Genomic DNA, 21,873 nt, shown 5'->3' on the forward strand with positions numbered 1-21,873 from the left:
AGCTGTTGTTAGAATGTATTTAATATTACTTTCTACACCAGGATCTTTTTCTACGTAGCTGACGGCTGGTAACTGTGCAGGGGCGGATCTAGCAAAGTTTAGCCAGGGGGGCCGATAGGGCATTAACTGGGAAAAGGGGGCACAAAGACATACTTTTCTTTCTTATTCTCATTTAAAATGTCGAGCTTTTAATAAATAATTATCTGACACCCAAAGTTTTAATTTGATGTAAAATGAATAGAAGTCCATTACTGTATATAGTGACTATTAAGTCTAATATATATACCCTAGTAAGCTATAGTACTTTTTCCTTTGGGAAGGTACCATCTGTGCAGTCTGCAATTTTGTTGAAGAAAGATGTTGAATCTATTTAATATTTCTTGAAAAATAATTGATTTCTGTGCATTTTTTTTCACACTGCATCAAATTAAGGTTGATTACGTCGATTAAGCATCATGAGGTGGAGCGTGAGGGGTGGTTCCCTATTTTTTATTTATTTATTTTTGTTGTTGCTGGGAGTTGGAACCCTATTAGTTAGGTTGCTTAATATTTATGCTAAGTACTCTTTAAAATACCAGAATAGGGAGGATGGTGCAGGTCTAAGTTTATTAGATTGATCAGTATTGCTGAACTATGAAATATTTTTTTTTGCATACAGGTATAACAGAATAGCTTTAGTGTAGTTGTTGTTTTAAACTTGAGTATGAACTTATACAAAATGCAGCAAGATATTTAAAAAACAGTTTTGTTGATTAAAAAACACTATATCGGATTCATATCGGTATCGGCAGATATCCAAATTTATGATATCGGTATCGGACATAAAAAAGTGGTATCGTGCCATCTCTAGTAATTATTAGTCTCTGCACTATGATGTATGTTTCTCTTCCACAGTATAAACATTCGAGGCCGTCTGAGCATTGAGTGTTCACGCTGTATGAAGCCTGCAGGTAAAAATACACCAGTCAGCTCATGAAACATCCAAAACCTGGATTTTTAACCAGAGTGAGATCCACGAGTATCAATTCTAACAAAAATAGACTGTTTGTGAGAGAGACTCACCTGGTCTCTGATTGTAAAGCATTCAGCTCCATCTTGGTTCATTTTTCAAGTCAAGTTGCTTTACTGTCATTTCAACCACGTACAGTGGTGCAGTACACAGTGAAATGAGGTGACGTTCCTCCGTACCAGGGTGCTACATATGACACACAATCAACACAGGACTACATAAAGTGCAAGTGTGTAGAAGTTGCAAAAAAACAAACGAAGACAGTGAAACACCAGACAGAACAGAAAATACAGACACAACACTGCAACAGAAAAGTGCAACAATGACAGCGGCTTCTGCAGAAGACTGAGCATTGTGGAAAAGTACCTTGGTGTATGAAGGTGTGCATGTGTTTGTGTCCAGTCACTGAGTGTTCAGGAGTCTGACGGCTTAGGGGAAGAAACTGAACGGTAGTCTGGTCGTGAGGGCCTGGATGCTCCAGTACCTCTTTCCAGAAAGCAGTAGGATGAAGAGTGTGTGAGAGGGGTGTCCGATACGGTGCAGTTACCATACCAGACGGTGACATAGAATAGGGATAGGAATGGGCAGGTTGTTCCACAAATTAGGTGCAACCAGGGCAAATGCACGCTCACCTCTGGTCTTAGGCCGAGATCTAGGCTGTACCAAGAGTAATTGGGCTGATGATGTGAGGGCTCTCCCAGGGGTGTATGGTCTAAGGAGCTCAACAAGATAGCTAGACACTGTATGGTTTATGATTTTAAAGGTGAGCAGCAATACTTTCATTAAACTTGGTATTTGATAGGGAGGCAGTGCAAATCAGCAAGGACAGGAGTGAAAGGCAAACCTGCCGGTTGCAGTCAGAAGGTGTGCCGCAGCATTTTGGACAAGCTGCAATCTATGGAGCAGACTGGAGCCAGAAGTAGAGGGAATTACAGTAATCCAATCAGAAGGTCACAAAGGCATGAATCAGCTTCAAGATCCTTGTGTGTTACATAATGCTTAGCCTTAGAAATAAGAAGCAGTGGGTAAAAGCTAGATTTGACTGCAGAGGATAGTTGTCTATCAAGTTTGAAAGAGCTATATCACAGAACACCTAGATTACTAACAGTGTCAGAGAGGAAAGTGGCAAAGGATCAGCCAGCTGGCCCCGGGAGACATGACTGTGAAGAAGCCTGTCCATTCTCCGGCTCTTCTTTCCTCCGTTTCCATTTGCAGTCTCATGCCCTCTCTTATTAAGTCCAAGAATTCATCCTTCCTGTCTGTCTTTTGTCCACTCTTGGCTCCAGCTGGCCCACTGCTGAACTGGGCCTGGAGTGTCCTCCTGGATGGAGACAATTAGGACTGGAGCCTGGTAGAAGGCTCTGTCCCAACACCTCATCCATAAGGACAAACCAGCACCATTTAGCAGCCGTGGGCTTCCCACTCACTCCCTCGCCTGACCCTGGATACTTGCAATCCTAACAGCAGAGGAAATCACAAGTGGCAATGGACAAAAACAGCAACAGTACAGGTTTACACGAATAAGTTCAAAAGACTAGAGTTAACAATACATATTTTAACACTACTGTACATACTTTGTTTTGTTTTGTTGGCCTGCAAAGGGGTGATTTTTCCCACCAGGCCCATCTTCATAAGAATTACCCTAACAGACAGAATATAAGAGAACATCTCACTCATGTTAGTCCCTGAACAGCATCCACAGCAAACTGTACTAAATTAGGACCACAAGACCAAAAACATCACTCTGCCTCACACGTAACAGATTAAGAACTGCATACTATTGCTGCACCTGCAGCCCACAGTGGCGAAAAGGTGTTCGTTGTCTCGCTGGAGTTTAATAAACTCGCCGTCTGCTCCTTGCTATCTAAAACATAACAGGACACAGGCGTAGATTCTCAAGCATCTCACACTTCTGATGATCAGCTGTTTGACGTTTATTCAGCTGTGTGAAAACTATAAGTTACTATAACAAACCGATTTACTCAGGAACAAATGAAACACTGAAAAAGCCAAACAATAACATGTTTAAGTTATCTAAGTGACTTACAGCGGGGAAAATAAGTATTTGACACATCAGCATTTTTATCAGTAAGGGGATTTCCAAGTGGACTATTGACACAACATTTCCACCAGATGTTGCCATCAAGCCAAATATTGAAGTCATACAATCAAATCAGAACATATAAGTATACAAGTTAAACCATAATAAATAAAGTGAAATGACACAGGGAATAAGTATTGAACACACTTTATTCAATACTTTGTAGAAAAGCCTTTGTTGGTGATTACAGCTTCTAGACACCTCTTGTATGGATAGACCAGTCGTCTGCATTGCTCAGGAGTGATTCTGGCCCATTCTTCCACACAAACGGTCTTTAAATCTTGAAGGTTCCTTGGGCCTCTTTTATGAACTTTAATCTTCAGTTCTCTCCATAGATTTTCTATGGGATTTAGGTCAGGTGATTGACTGGGCCATTCAAGCAACTTGATTTTCTTTCTTTGAAACCACTTCATTGTTTCCTTGGCCTTGTGTTTGGGATCATTGTCTTGCTGAAATGTCCACCCTCTTTTCATTTTTAGCTTCCTGGTAGATGGCAGCAGATTTTTATCCAGAATGTCCCGGTACATCTCTCCATTCATCCTGCCTTCAATAATATGAAGTCTGCCAGTACCCCTTGCTGAAAAGCAGCCCCAAACCATGATGCTTCCACCCCCAAACTTGACTGTTGGTATGGTGTTCTTGGGGTGGTGAGCAGTGCCATTTCTTCTCCAAACATGGTGTGTAGAATGACTGCCAAAAAGTTCAATTTTGCTTTCATCTGACCATACTATAGTCGTCCAATAATCCACAGGCTTCTCCAAATGCTGTTGCGCAAATTTTAACCGAGCCTTGACATGCTTTTTGTTCAGCAATGGAGTCTTGCGTGGTGAGCGTGCATGGATGCCATGGCGGTTCAGTGCATTGCTTATAGTTTTCTTTGAAACAACAGTACCTGCTGATGCAAGGTCTTCCTGAAGTTCTGTCCGAGTGGTTCTTGGCTCTTGGAGAACCCTCCTGATTATTCTTTGGACTCCTCGGACAGGGATCTTGCGTGGAGCACCTGATCGTGGCAGGTTTATGGTGAACTGATGCACTTTCCATTTCCGGATAATGGCCCCCACAGTGCTCACAGGAACATTCAGCATTCTGGAAATGCACCTATAACCATTCCCATCAAAATGCTTTTCAACGATAAGATTACGAAGATCTTGAGAGAGTTCTTTGCTTTTACCCATCATGGAGTCTTTCCTGTGTGCCTTCTGGGTAATGAGGAGCCTTTATAGGCCATCAATTAGGACTAAAGCAGCTGATATCAATTAGTACTGATAGGGGACAGGATTTCTCTATCAATACTGACAGATTTCAGGTGATCTCCTGGCTTTCTATGTCATTTTGCCCCTTGTTATCTCCATGTATTCAATACTTATTCCCTGTGTCATTTCACTTTATTTATTGTGGTTTAACTTGTATACTTATATGTTCTGATTTGTTTGTATGACGTCAATATTTGGCTTGATGGCAACATCTGGTGGAAATGTTGTGTCAATGGTCCACTTGGAAATCCCCTTACTGATAAAAATGCTGATGTGTCAAATACTTATTTTCCCCGCTGTATGTACTACGTTTAACCTGAGTAGTCAAAGACCGCGGGGGGTTAAAGAACGATGTGCCGTGAGGCCTCTAGTGAGCCTAGCCCCCGGCTGGCTATCGAGCTGGTGGGTAACAGACGTCTCAGAAAACGTCGGAGCGCTTTTGCAAATATGTGGTGTCTTGATAAACCGAGCAGATATTTGAGGTTTGCACAGCTACATTCTCACCTGAAAATATTTTAAACGTTTATTTTGTGACCCAGAAGGAGTAATGAGAGTAATATTAAAACTAACCTTTATGTTAAAACCAGCGGCACTGTGCAGTTACAGTCACGTAAGTTTAATGAATGTAAAATAAATCACCTTAATATTTAAAATGAAACTTCCATTAACTTTAATATCTTAACAATAACAATTTCTACCGTCTCCGTAGCTGCTGCCATCGTTAGAAACTGAACTGGCTAGGCAGCGCTATGAATTCTGGGATAGGTTGGGCCACAAAGTACACACCTGACCCATACTTCGAATCAGGGGAAATGAAGGCCGCATTTGGAGCAGCCTTCATCGCCTGGCTGTGACGTGATCGGCCTTCAAATGCCTCGGAAGGATGAGGCCCCTGACTTGGGACACAGCTAATGTTAGACCTCATGTGGCTGGAGCGTGTCAGCAGTTCCTGCCAGACGAAGGTGTTGATGATATGGACTGGCCCACTCGTTCCCCAGACCTGCATCCAGTTGAGCACATCTGGGACATCATGTAGGTGTGTTGCACCACAGACTGTCCAGGAGTTGGCAGATGCTTTAGTCCAGGTCTGGGAGGAGATCCCTCAGGAGAACATCTGCCACCTCATCAGGAGCAATGCCCAGGTGTTGTAGGGAGGTCATACAGGCACTGCTGAGCCTCATTTGGACTTGTTTTAAGGACATTACATCAAAGTGTTTTTCCACTTTCATTTTGAGTGTGACTCCAAATCCAGACCTCCATGCTTGATCTAACTACATATTTAATAAGAATATTTCATTCGTTCACATCTGGGATCTCTTATTTTTGTGTTCCCTTTATTTTTTTGAGCAGTGTAGTTTTGTGAGCTTTAACCTGAGATTCTGGCATTTCTGGCAAAATACATTTATATTTAAAAACTGATTCAGGATTTAATGAATCAATATCACTTTATTCAAGCTAAAATCGATTATCGAAACCCAGGTTAACTGGAGTACAGCTGCTTATGTTTAGCAATCAGAGAGGGTTAGGGGTTATATCAAAAAAAATATTAATACTTTTAAATCAACTTTAATTAAATTAACGTAAAACTGGAATAATGCAGAGAATATCCATTTTTGAATTTAGAAGGTGAAAAGCTTAAAAATAGGATTTAAGAAGAGGAAGCACAAGGAAATTAATTCAAAATGCACAAAACATGAGACGAATGAAAATTGGAAAGGGAATAAACAAACATGCAGACTGAGAGGGAGGTTTAAAAGGAGGAGTCAGTGGCTCGTTTCAGCCCTCACCTGTCAGCAGACAGCATCTCAGCAGCCGCCCTCTGTCTAATTCAGACAATAGTTGAACTAAATTGTTTCCACTTTTGTTTGTTTTTTCACTCTTTTTAGTATTTTTGTCATTTGTTTTTAAAAAAGTATTATTACTTACACAACAATGGGTGTTTGTGTGTTATCTTTACAGATTATTATGTGAAACTCAGCTGGTAGTGAAGAAAATAGACCTGAACTGCACGTTTGATTGACTTATTGAGGAAGACGGTGCCTTCAGGAGCATCCGGGAAAATCCATATTTAAGCACTGAGTCTACCTCAGAGTTTAATGGAACATTTACATTTTAAAGAAGCATCAGGAACAGCGACAGCATGCAGCCAGCGTCAGTGCGCAGAACCGATTATTGATCAACACAACATCTGTCACGCATCCACTCTTTAACAGTCATTTACCCAGCATTCATTGGACATGAACAACCCTTGTTCTATTTCAAGGTCACTAACACATCACAGTCACCATGGTAACAGTTAGTTTCTATACAACTGTAAAACATCAGACAGTGTGAGGGACAAATTCCACTAGTCAGACAGAAGCGATGTCAGCGACCAATCAAAGAGGACTTCCAGTTAAATCAGGAAGTAGAAATTAGCACCCATGATGATGATTGGTTTGTGCACTCAGACTTTACAGCCTTCGGGAGGCTGAAGATCTCCAGGGTTCAGATGTCTTTGAGAGGGTCTCATCAGCTGATGACACTGTGTGTGTGTTGTCACTTCTTCATCTTGTTCTGTCGGTCCAGAAACTTTTGTCGTCTGTCGACTGGAATCTCATCCAGGCTGATTCCATGGTTGCTGGCCCTGACAGAGAGACGGGTGGAGAGCGAGTTTCAGTTTAAGGATTACTTTATTGGTAATCGATAATGACCGCTGTGTGTTCTTACCCTCCGGCGAGGTCTGGAGGAACAGGAAGAGGTTTATTAAAATCTTCTCGACCCATCAGCCAGTACGTGTCCTCTGTGCCCTTAACCTGCAACACAAGCATCCAAACATCAACGAGTCCCACCATGGACTGGCATCAGGCTGACTAACTGTGGACAGGGTGGGATCTGGACCAGACTCTGAACCTGTCAGACTGGACTACAGTAAACCTGAGGGTAATAACCTGACCTCTGAGATAAGGTTTTGTAAACCATCCATTCTCTTTCATCCTCATCAGGGTCGCAGGGGTGGGGCAGGGTACACCCCGGACAGGTCGCCAGCCTGATTCAAGGCTAAGCTTTGTGGTCACACCTATGACCAGTTTAGATTCTCCAATTAACATAACCTCACTAATTGCATGTCTTTGGACTGTGGGAAGCCACAGTACCCAGTACACAGAAAGGCCCTGGCAGGGGGTGGGATCGAACTCAAGACCTTCTTTATGTGAAGCAACAGTGCTAATACCCGAGCCAGCGTGCTGCCTTTATCACCATTTTGCGTGTTTTCTAACAGCATCCACAGCTACTGCGTCATGCAATTATATTTGGATTTGCTTCAGGTCTGTTTAGATTGGCATACCTGCGCCTTCCGGGTGTCTATGTGGTATCCCACTTTCAGACTGGTCAGGACTTTGACCGTACTCAGACTGATGTGGATCCTGTAAGCTGCAGACCACAAACACATCGTCACACCGCAACTCAGGAGGAAGCTAGTGATTCTGACATAATTTAAATGCAGACAGGAGAGACTTCAGGGTGGTCTCTCAGTGATCCAACCATTGATCAAAGATTTTACTTACGTAGCCCAGAGGACTCCATGAGTGAGGCCGTGGTCACCGTGTCTCCAAAGAGACAGTACCTGGGCATCTTGAGTCCAACCACACCTGCTACCACGGGACCTGAAGACAGGAAGGGCCGACCTTTACCTGGCACTAACACCACTGTCAACCTCAGGAACCATTATTACCATACTTTAATCAGAGATGTAGGGTTACATTCAAACTAGCTGGGAACACAAATACACTACCAGTCAAAGGTTTGGACACGCCTTCTCATTTAATGGTTTTTCTTTATTTTTACTACTTTTGATACAAACTCAAGACCTCATATATATGAAGCACGACATATGGAATTATGTAGCAAAGAAAAAATTGATTAACAACTTTAAATATGCCGGGAAAGTTGATTATGTTCAGCTGGATGCAGGATGAAGTGTTTTCAGTGGGAGAAATGCTTTGTCACTTCTTCAGTCTCAGCTTTCTCCAACCTTATAAACAGTCCATCTGCACAGTAACTGAAACCAGCATGAGTGAACAATGACTCAGTTGTGTTCTGTACATGTTTATCCCTCAATGCACATCACCAACAGACCCCAGTCAGGAACCAGTCCCATTTTTAAGTTGGCGGGGCAAGATTGCCGATGCCGTGCAGGTGTGTCCACCTTCCCTGCACAGCACCGCAGGCCACGCCCCGCCAAATACCCCCATCGCCCGACTGAGGCTGGGGAGCCACCCGGCTGGCACGGCTCCCCGTGCGGCGCCTCTGCCTCCAGCAGGCACAGCCCCTCTCGCCCCTCGTCCACCTCTGGCTTATGAGGCTCCTCCACCACTCCCGGCTGGAACAGCCCTTCCTGGAGCAGCTCCTCTTTCTCCAGTCGGTGTGGACCCTTGCGCCCCTCATCTGCCATCTCCGGTTGGAGCAGCTCCTCCACTGCTCCCGGCAGGAGCAGCCCACATGACAACGTGAATATTAATGATGAAGGAACTGACCTCCCAGCCCAGTGTTCCTTCAGTGGGCTGGTTTCAGTCATTATGCAAATGCATGTTTATAAGGTTGGAAACCTGCAGTCAGCTGAGACTGAAGAAGCCACCTGATGATGATGAAACGTTTCTCCCACTGAGAACGTTCAGATGAACTGAATCAACTCTTTTGGATTTACTCACCTGGATGATTGAGGGTACAGCAAAACAACACTGAATATGTTTTATAGTTTAGATTCCTGTAAGTAGCTGCCCTTTGCTTTGTTGACAGCGCTGCAAACCCTTATCCTGCTCCATGAGCTTCATGATGTAGTCACCTGAAATGGTTTCACCTCACAGGTGAGCCTGTCAGGGTTCATTGGTTATAATAATAATAATAATGGATTGCATTTATATAGTGCTTTTCAAGGCACCCAAAGTGCTTTACAATCTCACATTCACACACTGGTGGAGGCAGCTACAGGTGTAGCCACAGCTGCCCTGGGGCAGACTGACAGCAGCGAGGCTGCCATATCGCGCCATCGGCCCCTCACACAACAACCAGGACAGAGAGCCCGGGGATCGAACCGGCAACCTTCCGGTTACAGATGCACATCCCAACCCCCAGCACCACGGTCGCCCCCTAATTAAGAATGGTTCTTGCATTCTTAATGGGGTTGGGACCATCAGTTGTGTTGTGCAGAAATCAGGTTGGTACACAGCTGACAGACATATTTGACAACCTTTACCATTCATATTAGTAAAGTAAGAGAAACAACAGTCCATCATTACTTTAACAACTGAAGGTCAGTCATGGTTTTCCTCTTTTTAGTGAGCCAAGCCGAAAGAGCCGGTTCTCTAAAAAGACTCAGAATTCCCATCAGCAGTGTTGTGTGGGCTGGAGGCCTTGTTTGCTTCCATTTAGTCTGCTGCTGCCAATCTCCTTTCAGAACCTAGAGGCTCAGTGAGTGCGCCTCGGAGTAGCCTCGTGGTGATTCTCACTGGGAGGCCCGAGACCCGAACATTGTAAATATTACACTTGGGGCCAGTAGGGTGGATCCCTTCATTAGGATAGAGGGACACACGTCCAGGTTACACAGTAATCAAAGCAAAGTCTGCATATTACGAAGAATCTAAAATATAAAACAAACAACGTGTTTTGAGTTATTTCACACTTTTTGATTTACTACATAATTCAACATGTGTTCATTATTAGTTGATGCCTTCAGCAAGAATCTAAAAAGAAAAACCATTACACTGTTTTGTCCAAAACTGGTACTGTAATCCAGTCTGACTGGTTCAAATATCATTCCCATCCTTGTGGTCTGAGCACCAGCTGCTGATGAGGCAGGACTTGAGCCAGCCCTGAGGTCTCCCAAAACAGCTCTGTCAACAGACACTTCTACTCACTACTCCTGACATTTCTAAATCTTTCAGCAGTTGCCCACAGACGTCGAGCTTCACTAATCTCATCCACACGTGTCCACAGTAAGAGTGACTTACACCTGAGACACATTGAACATACTCTGGATTCTTCAGATGAGGAAAGTTGATAGTATAGTAGTTACACTGATAAATGAACCCTCTCCTGACGTCCTGGTACTGAATGAGCAGATAACGGTCGACAGGTGTACCTGAGTGCAGTCCGATGCGGATTTTGACTTTAATCTCGGGCATGTGTTTGATCTTAAAGTTTCCTATCGAGTGCAGGATGTCCAGAGACATGTTGGCCACTTCAGCTGCGTGTCGATTCCCATTCCTGTTGGGAACACCTGAAGCCACCATGTAGGCATCTCCAATAGTTTCCACCTATAACAAAACCAGAACCAAATTTCATGTGTCTTTGTTCAGATAATCCAGAAATTAAGAGAAATCTTCACTGTTTAGGTCAGACACGTGTTTTAAATGGAAGTGTGTTACCTTGTACACATCATGGAGAGCAATGATGGCATCAAACATGGTGTAGAGGTCATTCAGCAGGTCGACCACCTACACACACACGGGTTTAGTGAAACACTGAAAAATGAAATGCACAAAAACAAGTTCAAACAGTTTGTACCTCGATGGGCTCGCTCAGAGCAGAAATAGTTGTAAATCCAACAATGTCGCTGAAGTAAAGGGTGCAGTCCGAATAATGTTCAGGTTCCACTGGCTTCCCTTTCTTCAGAGCTTGAGCCACAGACCTGGAACAAATGGGAACTCGCAAAGTTTTCATTGCTTAGTGTAACCATGCAGCAAACAGCCAAACTAGAGGCCAGAAGTTTAACATGGCTCTCCAGTTCATCCTTCAAACCCAGGACTCCGCAGGAACCAATAATGGATTCCAGTTTAGCTCCACTTTTAACGCCATCATCATCCTGGTCTGCCAAAGAACAAATCCTCCTGCCTAAATGTACTCCTCTTGCAGGGGGATCATAGACTTGCTGCCTGCCAGCGAAACAGCCTGGAAGATAACCAGTGCTGACAGTCCAGGAGACAGGAACGTGATTACCATGCTCAACCTGCTATGTTTTGGCTGAATGGGGATGAATCTAACTACAGTTGAAAGAGTCACTATCTGGTGACCTGGTGTCAGAATCTGCCCCCAGTGGAGTCGAAAACCTTGGCACCAACCATATCAATGATCCTGTCTGATTCCAGTAAGACAGGGTTACCTTTCAGCCTGCCAGCAGCTATCATCTCACAGGTCCTCAGAGAGCTAAATAGGCTCAAATCAAAAGAGCACAACAGAGGACGAACTTCCTGTGATACAGGAACAAGTTAAACTCACCAAAGATCATGTTGGGGCATTCCTCCAAATGCACAATGCAGCTCATCATTCATAGCCTGAGGAGTGATTGGCTGCAGCATGCCCTCTCATTAGCACCTGTGCAACTCCACAACCCCGAGCCAGGCTAAACCCTCCCAGCATGGCCACTCCTCTCTCGGGAGTCGGCGTCCCATCAGGACCAAAGTCTGCATCATGAGGACCTTTCATTCTTGTCTGCAGCGAACTTCATTAACGAGGCCCAACGACACAGTTCTATTCTCAAGGACTCTTATCCACCCACCCATCAGAGACTCTGACCACACCTCCAGTTCACATTACTGCTAATTATTACTAGTAATTTACTGTTTTAGTCTTACTTTGGCAGGAGCTGCCCCACCAGCTTATCTGTCTTGGTTCTCTCAATCTCCAATTCATCCGTTCGTTCTCGGATCAGATCCTCCAGGTTTGAGCTGTACTGCTCCAACATCCGCAGCATGGAGTCGATGATGTTGGCCCTCCTGCCTCTGCTGATACCTCGAAACTGCAAACAGATTGTCGAAGGAGTCGAGATGAAATCAGAAAATAACCCCGAGCCTGTAGAAGGCAGCAGGTGGCAGCAGTGAGACTCGGCTCACCTGTTTGAAAATGTCATCAAAGCTCGGCCTCTTACTCGGGTCTTCATTCCAACATTCATTCATCAGCGTGAGACACTCGGTAGGAGCTTCATCGACCGAAACGATCGGCCTGCAGAGAGGAGGAGGCTGCTTCAGACGCTCCACGATCTCTGGGAGACAGACATGTGGTAAGAGACAGGCGGTTTAAAAGAGACACAGCTGATCAGACATCCTCCCTCACCATGAGCCGGCATGTCCATCATGGCATATGGCAGTGTGCGGGAGATCACTTCCTGTATGATGATGGAGAAGCTGAAGACATCTCCAGCAAACGAACCTCCTGAGACCGGATTCCTCAAAAGCTCCGGAGCTGTCCACAGCATGTCTGAGAGACGGGAAGAGAAACACAGCTGCAGTTTTTATTGGAACAGGTTTGTGTTGTGTTCATGATTAGGGTTAATGTTAGGGTTAGGATGGAGAGTCTTAATATGCCCTCTGACATAAACACACGTGTAAGTAGAGATACAGCGTCTGAGATAAACTTCAAACATCTGAGCATGCTCATGTTTCTACCGTGTGGATCCTCAGGAATGCTGATCCCCTGGGATGTCAGGATCATAGGAAGTCCATAATCTGTTATTTTCAGAACAAAGCGACCATCAACTAAACAGTTTGTTGACTTCAGACGGCCATGAGTCAAACCTCGCAGATGAAGGTACTTCATGCCCTGAAACAAACACAAATATCAGTAACCTGATCGGTCTGATCAGAAATGAAACAGTCTTTAAAGAGATCATAGATAAAGTCGAATAGAGCTGCATAATTAATCGACTTAGAAGTCGAGTCGTGAAACCTGAGCTTCATCAGACTAGTTCATAGATCCTTCATTAGGACAGCAGTGTTTTATCATGGCACTATTAATAATAAGAGAGTACTAGTGTGAGTAATGCTCACAGCAGCAGTTGTTGTATAAGTAGCAGCATTGTACAAACAGTGATTATCTAATAAACTCTATCAACATCAATTAAAACAAAAAAGTTCATCCCCCGACCACCACTACTCATAGCAGATATAAGTGAACACCAGGTTCAGCAGTACCTTGATGAGGTCCATGAGCAGTGAGGATTTAAACATCCAGTCCAGCCTCACGTTGCCGTCAGCCAGCAGGTCTGCCAGACTTCCTCGGGGGCAGTGTTCCACCACCAGGGCGAAGATCCCCGAGTCCACAAACAGACCCAGGCACAGGTTTAGGTTCTCGTGTCGCATCTCCCGCAACTGAACACCAGGCAGAAAATACTCTTAATACTGCAATACTGTTAATCTGTTTCACGTACAGATGGTAGCGCCATACAACAGAACAGAAAACCGGACACGGAAACAAATAGAATCTGTGTCTGTTGTTTTCTATTGTAGATTTTCTGCTCATCATACCTGGCTGAACATATTCTGGGTGGTTTGATTGGCTTCTGTTGGTGTTTTTCCAGTACTGAACTTCTTCAGCCAAACCCAGTCACCCTGAAAACAGCACAGCCAATCAGGGAATGTGACAGGACAGGTAGGCTCACACAGGTGCAGGTAATACCTCCAGTATCCCGATGTTGGAGCTCTCCGGTGTTGTGAGGATATAACTTCGAGCGAGCGATCGCAATGGAGTTTTCATTTCCAAAAGACTCTTCATGATGGACTCATCGTTGAGTTTCTATGGAAACACCAACAATCTGACCAAAGGTAGCTCACTGATCAGCTCACTGATCAACTTATTGATCAGCCCATTGATCAGCTCATCGATTAGCTCATTAGTCAAACATGCCTCGCTGTTAGTACTCCTGCAGCTCCCAGTTTTCTACAGAACTACAGATGCACCAGTACCAGCAATGGTACCAGATTGAACAGAAGTTACCACCAGTAAACATTCTCTGACCTTCCTGCTGACTTGAGTATCGATGAAGACGATGTCGTCCAGAGTAAGGATCATTTTGGTTGCTGTCACGGCTCCCCTAGTACTCCTGTCCAGAGACACGTGAGAAAAGAAAGGTGCACAGTTCTGCAGCACTATATACAACATAAGTAGTGTTATATATTTACAGTGTGGGTCATTGCACTTAAATTAAGTGTTACACAGTGGTGATGGTCGATTGTGTATGGAAGGAAGTCCTTGGACTGGGGGGTGAAACGATGTCGTCAGTGAGTTCAGGGTGATTATGGCTTTTTTGTTTGTTTGTTTGTTTGTTTGTTTGTTTGTTTGTTTGTTTGTTTTAACTAAGCAGCAGAAATCCAAGAAGCTTGGAAAGAAAAACTTCTGGACTTCTTCAAGTTTCTTAAAGAGGCTCTGTCTGAGAAACCTTCCTTAGCTCTAAGACTATATAGTGGAGAGTCCCGGGTATTCAAGCCCTAGTGGGAGTGGCCTATTAAAAGGGTCATTGGCCCACTCTTGATCATGGCCTCATTACATGAGCCAAGGTGGGTGTGAGTCATTATAAGCAGAGGTTTTGGGTGAACCCACTGTGAGACCTTAAGGCGCCTGGGAAGCATCAGAGACTGGATTACAGATGGCCGACAGTTGGTGTGATAAGCCCCGCCCTCTGTTCAAAGATGGTCATTCACAGTGGACATAGATGGCTTCTTTCACTCCTCTTTCAAATCATCCATCTTCTCTCTATTACAGTCAACTTTAATGTTGAGATTTCGATTCTCCTCTATGTGCACAGTCCAGAAACAGCAAACTGTTAGGTGGCATACACGTGTCTGCACCAGTGGCGAGGTGCTGCCAAGAGTCATACTTTCTACTTCCTCCATGTAAAGGTTGGCTACGTCTGCTAAAAATGACCCTCATACCTCGTAGTGATGGGATTTCCGGCTCTTTTTAGAGACTCGGCTCTTTCAGCTCCCAACCGGCTCTTCAGGTTGTTTTGTTGCTTTAATTAATTTATTATTAACAATAATATAAAATTATGCACAAAAGGAATTACTAACATAAAAAAAGTGGTTTTATTTATATATGTTTATATATAAATATATGCGGTGGCCCCTAGAGACAAAACACGTACAAACTCCAAAACACATTTCTAGCATGAACTAAAGTTCCACAGCAGAGCTACTAGATCACTTAAATTACACAATTGAAAGCATGTGGGTATTGTTTGTGTATTTATACACAGGCACTCATATATATTCAAATAATTTAAACAAATGTTCATTTACCTGTTACTACCACACACCAAATCCAGTCGTTGGTACTTGCTGGCTTGTGTAGCCAGAAGATAACAAAAGCTCAACACTGCGCCGAGCATCCTGGAGCACTTCTGTTGTCTTTTGTACGTGTTTTGTCTGTAGGGGCCACCGTAAATATACTTTTATTTATTCACTCCACATAAAATGTAATAAATAAATCATATAATACAAAAATCAACTATTCACATTTCAACTTTTAACTATTTAAATTTTCAACTTTTTCCTTTCACAAATTTAAAGTGAAAACAACACAAAACACTGCAAACCACAACACAATTAAATATAAATTATAATATGAAAACAAACAGAAGATGCACCTTCTCTGTCATATGGACCTGCATGAATAAACTTTATGAGTCCTTTATCATCTGCAACTGAAAATAGTTGTGGATGATTACTATACCTTTCTAATGTTGTTGTCCCTGGCTCTCTTTCTCTCTCCCTCCCGCTCTGTTCCTGTGCTACTGAGTGTAACTACCGCCCCTCCCCCCTCTGCCCAGCACAAGGCTCGCGTGCTGAGTGAAGCGGGAAAAAGTGCGAGAGAGAGAGAGAGGGAGAAAGAAAAAACCCCACGGCTCCCAATAAGGAGCTTCAAATAGTCGGCTCTAAGTGCCGTTTCGTTCACGACCAACACATCACTAATACCTCGGCTCATGTGATGAGTCACATGATGAACAATGGGTCAACGACCCTCTCCAGGGACAGCTCCCACTAGGGCTTAAAACCTCGGTCATTCCACCATTTGGTGTTAGAGCTCAAGAAGCTTTGCGTCTTCACGAAACTTAAAGAAGTCGAGACGCTTTTCTTTCCAAGTTTCTTAGACTACCATGACCGGGATGACCGAGAACCAGACTGAAAGCAGACTAAGCACCAGGTACGTTAGAGAGGAGTGTGTGAGATTAAGCCTGTGTGTTAACCTGTTCCAAAAGAAAAGGCCTCCAAGCAGAGTGCAGAACAACAGGAAGAGGAAGAGCACAGTTACAGCGCCCATACCTGCAGGGAGTGGAGAGGTTTCCACATTTATAGCCATGCCGGACAGCAACCTTTTGTCAATGTGAACACTAAATCACGACACATACAGAAACTACAGGTGTAATTAAGACCTCATTTGAACTGAAGCACAAAGCTCCCACCCTCTCTGTGGGTCAGTAAACACACCTCCACTGCAGGCCTCATCTGGATTAAACCAACAGAAGCTGGCTGAGGGGGGTTTTCCTCCCGGGAAGACAAAGGAACGGCTCAGCGGTCTCAGACCTCCGGTCGTCCCGTCGGTGTGCGTCGGAGAGAGTGAGTGTGTTGGGACGAGGCGGTCGCCATCGCTGTCCAACACTACGTAGCTGGCCTGCAGGCCACGCCCCTCAGTACCTCCATACAACACCTGAAAGGGAAGAAGACAGGAGCTGATTGTACCATTGAGTTTAAGGTGAGGACATGATGAAAATGATGATGATGCAAAACAAAAAAGATCAAATCAAATTCTGTGGTTCAGAAATTATTAATTTATTAACTTTATTCTAAATGTCTGTGAAGTTTCTTAGTCATCCAGGTCATCATGGTCTAAGGAGCTTGGGAAGAAAAGCGTCTGTGGGAGTGTCCCTTAAGAGGGTTGTTGACCTATTATTGATCCTCTCAAACTCCAGGCCTCGAGGTCCGGTGTCCTGCAGGTTTTAGCTCTCACCCTGGGTCATCGGGGTCAAATGATTAGTTCTTTACCTCTTTGCCTCTGGAGAACTTCAGAGTCAAAGGTTCTGGTCCATGTGTGTCGGTTTCCGGTAAACTTCAGTGTTGAGGTTTCTATTCTTCTCAGTGTACACTGAAAATCTTTCCAAGCTCCTTAGAGAACTTTATGCAAACACTTAACGACGGGATAGATGTGATTATGTTGTATTAAGTGGTGAAAAACAATTATTAAAACTCTTGTGTTTGTGGACACAGAGACTCAATTAGTCTGTCTAACTTAATCAGAACGAACTGTTCCCAGATCAGAGTCATCTGACACTAGAAGGTTCAGTCACGAGTAACTCTTCACTGCCACAAAACAAAACTTGAGTTTTAGGTCATAGTTTTAAAACCCGTGAAGTGTGCCTTGTTGTAGTTTTTGCCTCTCTCCCTCTGAGTGTCACGAGTCTATCTGATCTGGAGCAGTTTGTTGAAGGAAACGAGGAGAAGGTCTTTTATCTCAGCTTTGATACTGAAAGCAGCAACTCCATCAGTTACTCAGCTAGCAAGTGCTGAAATCTGTGTGACCTGATTGAAACCCTGAAAATCAAAGCCTCCATCTGATTTCATGAGCTGATTGCCCGTCACCCAGTGTCCACTCCCCGCCTGACGGCGCTCTTCCACTGCCTTTGCCACGAAGTAGACCATGTTGAAAATAGTCCCAAACAAAGGAGACACCTGCAGACACAGGACAACACTTTGTCACATTAGATTCTCTCGTTTACTGGGGACGCACACATTGTTTACACGTTATTTACTTGTTTACCTCTGAATCCATCAGCACATTAAAGCCCGTGTTTGTTGTTGTTTGTTTGTTTACCTCTGTGGCGGAGACACCCGAGTGAATCTCTCGGCTCATTTGAGCCTCGCGGAAAGCTTCATAGAAACTCTGGTCGGATGCCATGGTAACAGTCAGGACGGCACTATAGGCGTGACGTAGCTGCGTGCTATTGGTCAGCTGGTTGAAGACTGTGTGCTGATTGGATAAAACAGAGAGGGAGGGAACCAATCAGAACTCTGCCTTTAGTTAAACATGTCATGATTAATATGTAAAGGCAGTGGGGTGGTGTATGGGTGGTACATAAGAAAAGTTTGCTTGACTCAGGTTTTTTTTTGAGGATCGGAGAAAATGGAATAAAACCTCCTTGAGAACTTGTTGGTCGTTACCTGATAGGGCATCGCGTACAGCAGGGCGTCGTAGGGAATGAACACGTAACCATTGGAAACCATCCCCATCTCCAGGGCGGCCAGCAGTACCTCCCTCTGATCCTCTCCACCAATCAGGACAGAGCTCATGCACATGATGACCACTGAAGGTGAAATAAAAAGTTCTCTGATCTGATGTGTTCAGTTCAGGGATGCAGCTTAACGATCACCTCTTAGCTCTGACCTTTGACCTTGTCGGCTTCTCTGATTTCGTTCAGCGCCTCCCGAGCCCCGCCTTTGCTGCCTGGTTCCATGGTAACCACCGGCCCAATCGGCAAACCCATAGCCCGGAGCGCAGAGGCCACTTCCTGTCCGGTGCTCTCCCAAAGGTCGGTGGCAGCTACACAACAGAGGAGAAGAGATGGAGAAAGGAAACACTGATAAACAATTAAGACAACAAAGATGATCACAATTTAAACAAACTGCCGGGGTGATGCATATGTTTACGCAAATGCTGGGTAAAAGCTGTCAGCCAGACCTCGTGCAGGTTCACAAAAGGAACAGTGAGAGAAACAGTGTGAGGAACGCTGTGAGGAACAGTGTGAGGAACGCTGTGAGGAACGCTGTGAGGAACAGTGTGAGGAACAGTGAGAGGAACAGTGTGAAGAACAGTGTGAGGAACAGTGAGAGAAACAGTGTGAGGAACGCTGTGAGGAACAGTGTGAGGAACGCTGTGAGGAACAGTGTGAGGAACAGTGAGAGGAACAGTGTGAGGAACAGTGAGAGGAACAGTGTGAGGAACAGTGAGAGGAACGCTGTGAGGAACAGTGAGAGGAACAGTGAGAGGAACAGTGAGAGAAACAGTGTGAGGAACGCTGTGAGGAACAGTGTGAGGAACGCTGTCTCGTTTCATACTGCACATGGTTGCAATGACAATAAAGCCACTTGACCTGACACTGCTCTGTTTTTTACTCTCACAGAGAAGACGAGATGATCACAGCCGTCTGGACATTAATCGAATGAGTGCCCCCTGACATCAAGGTTTCGTGTGGATCATTTAGTTGATGGTTGGTTTGAAATGATGAAGAACCAAAGATCGTGGAGATCATCTGAGCTTTTAAGAAGCTGTCCTTAATAAGTTGGAATCAGACAACCAGGACAATTGAGGTCCTCCTGGATGGGTCCATAAAGAGAAGGGCTCGGTCCATGTCTCCTTTTTCCTTCAGAATGGTGAAATCAGACTTGGAGGATCAGAAGGTCAGTGGATCTGTTGAACCTCCAGCTGTCTCTGTCTATCTCTGTACTTTACTTTGGCAGAGAGGATTTCATGTCAGCAAGAAGTTTCCTTGGTGAAAGAGTCCTGGTGAACATGTCAATACTGTTAAACTGGGTCTAGCTCTCACTTCTATCTCCATTCAGAAGCTCATAAGTAACAATGGTTAAGTTAAAGCCCTCACAGAAAACACCTCCACTTCTGTGATGTCCCAATGAACCACTGCAGTTATAGTCCGATGGGCAGTAAAAGTCGAACCACCAAAATCAAACAAAGGGGGCCTAATATATGAGTGTAACAGTCTAAAATGATGAAGCTCAGATCAAATAACCGGCTCAGACTAAATTAAAGTAACACAAGTTTGAATGAAGAGATTATGGTGAGAACCACCCCACCACTCTGACTGTGATGTCAAACCCTTACCTGTGATGATGCTGACATGCGCCCAGCCGAAAAATCTGAGCACCGTGAACAGGACTCTGGTGGGAGGAGTCAGTGGCGGCAGGTTTGGCCAGTCAGCATCTAGACAACCGGGAGAGGCGAGTCCAGCCTCCCAATGCTCAGTCATTAGGGAGGCAGAGTGACAGAGGGCGGGATTAAAGGGTCCAATGTAGGCATAGCCATAACCTTCAAAGTCCCCAAAGTTGGTCAGAGCTAAAATAAAAAGGTCAAAGGTCAAATAAATATCACACAAATAAAAATAAGGAAAATAAAAAATTGTTCACTTACTCCAGTCTGTAAGCTGATAAACACACTTCAAATAAGCGTGTGTTGATAACACTGATTAAATGTCTAATGATCCTTTGGAGGTGGTCTAATATGTGACTAACAAGCAGACTTTTCAAATTAAAGGTTTTATTAAATGTGTTCTGATTGTTCATTCAATTCAATTTTATTTATAAAGCTCCAAATCACAACAACAGTCACCTCAAGGCGCTTTATATTGTATAGTAGATCGCACAATAACAGATACAGAGAACAACCCAACAATCACATGACCCCCTATGAGCAAGCACTTTGGCAACAGTGGGAAAGAAAAACCCCCTTTTAACAGGGGGTCTAATAATTGGCTGCTAACTCATCATTGTGTGATTGGTTAACCCTGTAGCACTTTGTTCTAGTGTAACTAACCATAACTGTAACTGGTAATCTCTTTCTAAATATTTTACTGAACTTTATTTTAAGGTCCTGTTGGCTGATTGGATAACAGACCTTTGGAGGCAGAGCAGTCCTCGTCCAGCACTTTGACATCATACCAGTACCCTCTGCTCATACTGGTGTCAGTCCGTAACCTGGACAACGCCAGCGTGACCGCTGCTGTCGGCATCGCCCGGGAAAACAACGGGTCACATGACCACGGACCGACCAAGGCGATCTTGAAGGTTGTTGTCCGAACCTCTTCGATGCATAGCAACCACAGACACGCCCCTAGCAACCATCGAAGCTGCATCCTGACAACCTGCCAGAGATTCAGACAGATTTTTAGAAAGTCAACAAGAACACAAACTCGTCTGAACAAAGATGAAACAAAAAAAACTGATTCAGGTTTGTCAAACTACTGTCTGTTAACAAGGAACCTGAAACCTCCACGTAATGAATTACTTAACCTGCAATGTCAGTTCATTTTAAAGACAGGGCTTAAGACTGTGGGCTTACCACCCACACGAGGGGCTGTAGGGTTGGGTGCTTAGATGGTAAATGGTGAATGTATTGGTTCTTATATAGCGCATCTCTACTCTTTCTGAGCACTTCAGGCGCTGTACACAACTTGTACATTCATCCATTCGCACAAGCACATTTTTCCAAGTGCTTTCTAAGTAACATTCACACACATTCATACTCCGATGGATGCATCGGAGAGCAATTTGGGATCTTGACCAAGGATATTTGGCTTGCAGCCTGAGGAAGCCAGGGATCGAACCACCAAGCTTTCGCTCTACCACCTGAGCTACAGCCACCCCAGACAGTCTGATGTACTGGCGCTCCGATTTTCAGCTTCCAAAACTGGCTTGTGGCACATGGAATGTCGCCTTTCTGGTGGGAAAGGCGCCTGAGCTGGTGCATGAGGTTAAGATGTGATGACCTCAGTGCATAGCTCTGGTTCTCAACCAGTTTCCTATAGATGACCTGGACTCTGTTCCCCTCTGGAGTTGCCCTCGATGTGAGGGCACGGACAGAGTGGTACTACATGTATCGCCACGGTTGGCTGCCTTTGCTGTTGGAGTTTTCCCCGGTGGTTCCCTGCGCCTTGTGGTCGTGGAATGAGTCCTAATTTTTGTTTGTGTGTATGAGCC

At 44.4% G+C, this 21,873-nt stretch overlaps 1 protein-coding gene across 1 annotated transcript; it reads right to left on the reverse strand.

Annotated features, from left to right (window-relative positions):
- Window positions 1-5,996: 5,996 nt before the first annotated feature.
- LOC146712264 (retinal guanylyl cyclase 2-like) lies at window positions 5,997-21,029 on the reverse strand. The gene is made up of 23 exons (XM_085452059.1): window positions 20,792-21,029; window positions 20,003-20,233; window positions 18,551-18,706; window positions 18,328-18,470; window positions 17,981-18,136; window positions 17,689-17,838; window positions 16,600-16,819; window positions 16,359-16,434; window positions 14,132-14,216; window positions 13,793-13,909; window positions 13,642-13,725; window positions 13,309-13,485; window positions 12,784-12,937; window positions 12,452-12,595; window positions 12,232-12,380; window positions 11,974-12,137; window positions 10,907-11,030; window positions 10,768-10,836; window positions 10,482-10,656; window positions 7,909-8,007; window positions 7,689-7,774; window positions 7,073-7,158; window positions 5,997-6,989 (listed from the first exon to the last, which is right to left on the reverse strand). The coding sequence occupies exons 1-23, from the start codon at window positions 21,027-21,029 to the stop codon at window positions 6,902-6,904; spliced, it is 3,171 nt and encodes a 1,056-aa protein (XP_085308185.1). The 3' UTR covers window positions 5,997-6,901.
- Between the last annotated feature and the right edge of the window lie 844 nt (window positions 21,030-21,873).

Source organism: Copadichromis virginalis, linkage group LG3 (genome assembly GCF_057382275.1).
Source record: "Copadichromis virginalis isolate Kocher_CV1m ecotype Utaka linkage group LG3, C_Virginalis_male_GT1.1, whole genome shotgun sequence".
Classification (NCBI taxonomy): Eukaryota; Metazoa; Chordata; class Actinopteri; order Cichliformes; family Cichlidae; genus Copadichromis; species Copadichromis virginalis.